At 38.2% G+C, this 7,308-nt stretch overlaps 2 protein-coding genes across 2 annotated transcripts in view; one reads left to right on the plus strand and one right to left on the minus strand.

Annotated features, from left to right (window-relative positions):
* LOC106881061 (GA-binding protein alpha chain) overlaps positions 1-6,547 on the minus strand; it is a 56,907-nt gene extending 50,360 nt beyond the window's left edge. The window contains exon 1 of the mRNA XM_052968396.1: positions 6,487-6,547. Coding sequence (XP_052824356.1) covers positions 6,487-6,532 — 46 coding nt within the window. The 5' untranslated portion in view covers positions 6,533-6,547. The remainder of the gene's footprint in view (positions 1-6,486) is intronic.
* The window catches only part of LOC106870012 (ATP synthase-coupling factor 6, mitochondrial), a 29,989-nt gene that overhangs the window by 10,096 nt on the left and 12,585 nt on the right, over positions 1-7,308 (plus strand). Inside the window, exon 3 of the mRNA XM_014915974.2 lies at positions 6,573-6,706. Within this exon, the coding sequence (XP_014771460.1) occupies positions 6,573-6,706 (134 nt within the window). The remainder of the gene's footprint in view (positions 1-6,572; positions 6,707-7,308) is intronic.

The following is a 7,308-nucleotide window of genomic DNA, read 5'->3' on the forward strand; positions in this document are numbered from 1 at the left end:
GGCTACCAACCACATAGCTCCGGGCTCAGTCCTACTGTGTGGCACCTTGGGCAAGTGTCTTCTACTATATAAGTCCTAGGGTTGATTTGTTCAACTAAAGGCAGTGCTCCAGCATGGCCACAGTCAAATGACAAACAAATAAAATATATATATACTTTATTTAAAAGCAGCAGAAATATAACAAAAAAAACTGTTACTCTGAGTTTCACGTTCCCGTTCAACAAAACTGTCCGATGAACAGGAACGTGAAACTCAGAGTAACAGTTTTTTTGTTATATTTCTGCTGCTTTTAAATAAAGCATATTACTCTACCTCTGGTATTTGAGTACTCTTTTTTCCACCTTGTTGCACATTTCATGTGCTTACTCTGGTATATATATATATATATATATATATATATATATATATATATATACACACACACACACCTATACATACATACATCCTATGATGTTCTGTAAATTGACTTCACATTCTAATAGTCATATTCATGGCGCAATGGCTGTAAACTTTACAGGGACGACAACTGGTCACACACGTGTATGTATGTATGTTCGTGTGTGTGTTTTCATGGACTGAAAACTAAAGCATGGTACATAACTTTGCTTACTTCAGTGATATTGTAGCAGCCCCAGTAGAAGTTCAGTGCTGCAATTCATGTTGCAGTCATACATCTCTTTTTCCCAGGGTTGTTGTTACATTGGTCTAGTAGATTTAGACAAGTAGGGTTAACTGTACAGTGGAGGTGTTGTAGGATTTCTGTGGAATGCCATTGCAATCTGGACATAATGTGTGACTATTTCTGCAACCAGTAGCCTCAAATTACATCTTCAGTTGCCAGCTCTTGGTTTTGCTGTTATTGAAACTTGCATGAGTTTCCCATTGGATTTTGGGATACAGAGTAGGCTTTAATTTTTCATTTCATTGACATTTTTGTGATAATTTGTGGTATGAATGAGTGACTTCAGTATTTTTGTCTGAGGATGTAGTGACAACAAAACGTCCTTATTCTTTCTACTTTGATGAGCAATTAGAGGGAAAAGCATCCAACTGTAAATAAAATGGCTCTAAGTGCTGTGCAAATGTCAAAAGTTGTGTTATCTCAACCATATTAGTATACAGAATTAGACATTTAAGTGTTGTGAGTGTATTTTTTTGTGACCCAACACTAGATTGCTCATTATGTCCTTTACAGGATAAGATTATAGCAGTGATTTTTCAACCAAGGTCCACATGACCCCTGGAGGTCTATGATAGTATTTTAGAGGTTAACCAATTGTTTAATGTCCATTTTCAATCCTGGCATGGCCTGAGACTGCCCCTCTCTCTCTTCAGAGTCTATGGTATAAATTTTCTGTTGTAAAATTATCTAAATTAAGCCCTTCCATTAAAATTTCATGTTAATTTATGTTCCAAACATCTATTTAATAATTACAGAGTTATTTCACTAAATTATTCGTTATTTGAAACAAAGGCTGTGTATTTTAACAGAGATATGGTAACAAAGGTGTTGAATAGAATTCTATATAAACATACAATATTTATAATAGCTACAGGGTACTGCAAAACTAATTAATCTAGAATATTTTAAAATGTTTTGTGAATTGAGATCTAAAATTGGCTTTTGTTTTTTGTAGAGTCATCAATATTCTCATCATTATCATTTAATGTCTGCTTTCCATGCTGGCATGAGTTAGATGATTTGACTGGAACTGGCAAGCCAGAGAGTTGCTCCTGGATCCAGTCTGACTTTGGTTTGATTTGTATAGCTAGATGCTCTTCCTAATGTTAACTGCTCTGAGAGTGTAGTGGGTGCCTTTTATGCGTCACCGGCACGGGTGCTTTTATGTGTCACTGGCACGGGTGCTTCTATGCGTCACTGGCACGGGATGGTGTTATGTCTCACCAGCACCTGCCACAACTACGATTTCACCTAATTTGACGAGTCTTCTCAAGCACAACAAATTGCCAAAGGTCATGGTCACTTGTTATCACCTCTGTGAGACCCCACATTCAAAGATTATGCTTCACCACCTCATCCTATGTCTTTCTAGGTCTACCTCATTCACAGGTTCCCTCCATAGTTAGAGATTGACGCGTCTTTATGCAGCTATCCTCATAAACATGAAATATTTAATCCAAATGTAACTCAACTGTGAGGATTGTATAGTGTTTGTAAAAAAAAGATGCAGTCTTAATAGTTATTTTAAATGAATATAGTATTAAAATGTTTGAGCTAAATTCTCAGTGTATGGACTGCAATCAAGAGAGACAGGTAAACAAAGGGATGACCTTTTCTCTGAGGCTCTCTTGTAGATTACCTTGATAGTGAATGACAGTGGATTCGTTAGAACAGCTGGTGGCATTAATTGGTGTGCTGAGACCAACACAGTGGCTTCAGATGTTGTTTGGATGCTACAAGGAGTGAGAAGGAATCAAGGCTCTTTGAGTTCTGTTATGCAAATGGTCTAACTGTTTGTAAAATTAACTTCAAGAAACTTTCCAAGCACCTGATAACCTACCATTCAAGTGAACTTACAAACCAGTTAGAGTTTATATTCACCAGGAAATGAGATTTGGTTTTGAATACTAAGATCTTCTTTGGTAAGAAAATACCAATCAACATAGATTAGTGTTCACAAGCTAAGAGCTGGATGAACTCATAATCACAGGGTATTTTGGAGAATAGAAATGTGGAAGTTGGAGGATCCTCTGTCAGATAAAGGTTTAAATACTAGCATGCCATCCCCTCTCTTAGTTTTCTGCATTTTTTGTACTCCATTTAAATCTGTTTTGTAAGTATATTAATATCTATATGCTTATACATGACTGTTTATTAACCAAATATTTTCAGTTTTTGTTCCCATATATACTCCTGTCCCCTATATACATTTACATGTATATATGTATGTATATTTTATATATCAAGCCCAAATGTGTTTGTTGACATCATTATCTTCATATCATCTCACCTGGATTCTTCTTATAGTCACTCTTTAACCCATGAACTTAGTCCTTGATAAAGATTTTGGAATGTATGTTCAAATCATTTGAGCACTACAAGTTTTCTATATTTAGCATTTCTGGATCTGACATCATCATCATTGTTTAATGTCTGCCTTCCATGCTAGCATTATGTTATTCTTTGATGAGGTCTTTAGTTAACAAGAAATATTCTTTGTTGGATTCAGTTATGGATTAAAGTACATATATCCATATTGGGTGGACAGAAACTATATGGAAGCTTGTTGGGTACATTATACCTGTGATTCAAAAGTCGCACTCAGTGTTATGCTGTTTCAGCCAAGAGCAGGTAATTCAGCTGATTAGACAACTGAATGCTCATTCCTGTATGATGGAAATCTATCATATATATATGTGTGTGTGTGTGTGGTGCCAGGGTGAAGCACCACTGATGCTATATTTCTGGTAAGTCAGCTGCAGGAGAAATACATAGCCAAAGATAAACCTCTGTACTTGGCTTTTGTTAACTTGGAGAAAGCTTTTGACAGGGTCCCCTGATCTCTTATCTGGTGGTTAATGTGGAAACTAGGGATAGACGAGTGGCTGATGAGAGCTGTACAGAGACACTACCAGTAAGGTGAGGGTTGGCAATGAGTACAGCAAATAATTCAGGGTACAAATAGGGGTTCACCTAGGATCAATCTTCAGCCCCCTCTTCTTCATCATAGTCCTCCAGGCAATAACAGAGGAATTTAATACAGGCTTCCCTGGGAGCTCCTCTATGCTGATGACCTTGTTCTTATAGCTGAATCACTACCAGAACTACAGAAGTAGTTCCAGGTATAGAAGCAAGGTTTAGAATCGAAGGACCTTAGCAAAAACCAAAATCTTAGTAAATAGGAAGGCAGACAAATCACAAATCTCTTCAGGTAGATGGCCCTGCTCAATTTGTAGAAAAGGCGTGGGTAGAAACTCCATGAGATGCACCCTGTGTAAGATTCAAACACATAAGAGATGCAGCAATACCAGAGGAATGTTAACAGGGAAAACAGCTTTTGTCTGTGGAAGATGCACAAGTACAATAAAAACCGAAAATGTACAGAAAATCGACTTCACCAAATGTCAGTGGGGTAAGCTAGAGGTAGTACATAGCTTCCGTTATCGAGGTAACCAAGTTAGTAGTGGAGGTGGATGCTCTGAGAGTGTAGTTGTGAGAATAAGATTAGGCTGGGCAAAGTTCAGAAAGCTCCTACTCTTGCTGGCAACAAAGGACTTCTCTCTCAGAGTGAAAGGCAGATTGTATGATGCCTGTATACAAACAGCTATGCCATACGGCAGTGAAATATGGGCTGTAACAGCCAAGGACATGCGTAGGCTTGAAAGAAATGAAGCCAGTATACTTTGCTGGTTGTACAATGTCAGTATGTCTGTTCGACAGTGTGTAAACATCTTGAGAGAAAAGTTGGGCATAAGAGGCATCAGATGTGGTGTGCAAGAGAAACGACTGTGCTGGTATGGTCATGTAATGCGGATGGACAAGAACAGCTGTGTAAAAAAGTGCCAATCTCTAACTGTAGAGGTAACCTGTGGTAGAGGTAGACCCAGGAAGATATGGGACGAAGTGATGAAGCATGATTTTCTAACTTTGGGCCTCACAGAGGCAATTACTAGTGACCAAGACTTTTGGTGATATGCTGTGCTTGAGAAGACCCATCAAGCCAAGTGAAATTGTAGTCGTGGCTGATGCTAGTGTCACATAACTGGCACCCATACCAGTGGCACATAAAAAGTACCTTTTGAGCGTTGGGCGTCACAGAGGCAATGACTGACACCTTTGTGCTTAAGCAGAAGACCCATCAAGCCAAGTAAAATCGCAGTCATGGCAGATACTGGTGTCATGTAAAAGCACCCACTACCCTCTCGGAGTGGTTGGCATTAGGAAGGGCTGTAATAACCATATCAAATCAGACTGGAGTCTGGTGCAGCCTTCCAGTTTGCCATCCCTGGTCAAACCATCCAACCCATGCCAGCATGGACAAGGGACGCTAAATGATGATGCAATATATGTGTGTGTGTGTGTGTGTACGTATGTATGGGTATCTTTTATCTTCTACTTGCTTCAATCATTGAACTGCAACCATGCAGGAGCATTGCTTGAAGAGTTTTAGTCGGACAACTCATCCCAGCACAAGTCTGTTTATTCTATCAGCTTGTTTTACTGAACTGCTAAGTGATGGGAGCATAAACAAACCAACACCAGTTGTCAAGCGGTGGCAGAGGAACACACACATACATGTATGTATGTATATATGCATCTGTATGTGTTTGTAAATGCATGTATGTATTTATGCATATAGACATTTGTGTATTATTTATTTTTACTTCTGGATTTATATGCTAGGTATTATGCGCATTTTCCTCCTGTTCCCCAGAGGTCTCTTTATCTGACATGTGATCATGCCTTCAGTATGTTCTATGATAAATACAAAATCTATCATGCTATATATTGATAATATTATTGATGTAACTGTGCTTGATGTTATTACTGTTACCATCACAGCAACATATGTATCTTAATGAGTAATAGTTGGCATGGGGAATGTAGAAGATTTCAATACAAGGTCAGAGGTGGGCTTAACTTCAACATGGAAAACACAAACAATGCTGGGCCTAACAGCTAGTATATATATATATATATATATATACATGCATACATACACACACACACACACATATGTATGCATATGCGTATATGTAGGTGTACGCATATATGTAGGCATATGTGCGTACGTGTATTTGCAGGTATATGTGCATACGCGTATACGTAGGCATACGTGCGTACGCATATATGTAATGTCGGCATGCATGCATGCGTGCGTACGCATGTGTGGGTGACTTGTGACATCATGGCCAATTAAATCTTGTTAACCCTCAGTGTGTTTTCATTCTTCAGTGATGCCTAATTTTGATGGTCGACCCACATCTTGTGGTATTGTTTTCTCCGAACCAAACTTTTAATCACCTGAAGAAAACGGTTTTTTCATGATGTAACTGAACGATTCATCAATAAACATGTCTGAAACAGCTGTAGTGAACCTTAACCCATTTGTGTTATTATTTCATGTGAACACCATACCTGGAACCTTTGTTGTTGCTGGAACCTATGTTGGATCTGGATCTTGCATTGGATCATGAACCTACATGCATCGGTGTATATTTGCATGTATATGTGTATTTATGTGTGCATATACAAGTATAAGTGTATGGATATGTCCTGTATATGCACATGTATGTACAATATCTTTGTATGTGGTATATACATGTACTAAACTCAACCCTTTCCTGGTGTCCTGAATGTTAAAATACCTTGATTCAAATGAATCCTACAATGAATTATATACACATATATCTTCATATATATATATACACACGCACACACAAATGGACCTTCATATAGTTCCCATCTACCAAATTCACTCACAAGGCATTGGCTGGTCCAAGGCTATAGTAGAATATACTTACCTGACTGAACCTGGAACCATATGGTTGTAAAGGGTAAAGTGGGCATCTTAACCACACACCTATACCTGTATATGTATATTTTTCAGAGCTGCCAGTGGCCAGATGGTTGACGTGACACCTGAAGTAAAGAAAACTTTGGATGAGGAACTTAACAAAGTAAGCCGAGTATATAATGTTGAAGGACAAGATATGACACAGTTCCCAACTTTCACTTGGACTGGTTAGTATATATATTCTCATTTTTTTTCTTCTTATATATCGAAACAGTTAAACATGACTTTGCTGTTATTTTTGTCGTTCCCAGCTACTGTATTTGTCGGGGTATTAACCGCACTTTTTTCCGACTGGAAAATCCAAGAAGGGTAAGGATTCGGTTTATACATGGGTACAAGGAAAAGTCAGTCTAAAAGCCGAACATTATTTCATGTAATTATCCAAGACTAGCAGTATAACCCGACGTTGTCCGGGTGTGACTTATTACGCCATCTACGATAAGTCTTGCTAGGTGAAAATCAACTGAAAAAGAAAGCCTTACAATGAAAAAACCCTTATGATGTAAATATGTTCATAATAATTCAAAAGACGAAATTAATAGGGGAAGTCTGAAGGCTGTTTTGTGTAACATTATTAAGTGTATGTAAATTTCATCTGTCTAATTGGCTATACAAATGCTTGTGCAAAACAACTTTTTGCGCTGCCTTGATTACACATAGCAGGGTAATTCCTTTTCGCAGGAGGTAGGACAGCAATTTCTGATGAAGCAATTGCTGGCGATCTGTTGCTACACAGTTCTGCCAGAATTCTATCAGATTGGGCAGTAGA

The sequence above is a fragment of the Octopus bimaculoides genome, chromosome 5, assembly GCF_001194135.2.
Source record: "Octopus bimaculoides isolate UCB-OBI-ISO-001 chromosome 5, ASM119413v2, whole genome shotgun sequence".
In the NCBI taxonomy this organism is placed as follows: Eukaryota; Metazoa; Mollusca; class Cephalopoda; order Octopoda; family Octopodidae; genus Octopus; species Octopus bimaculoides.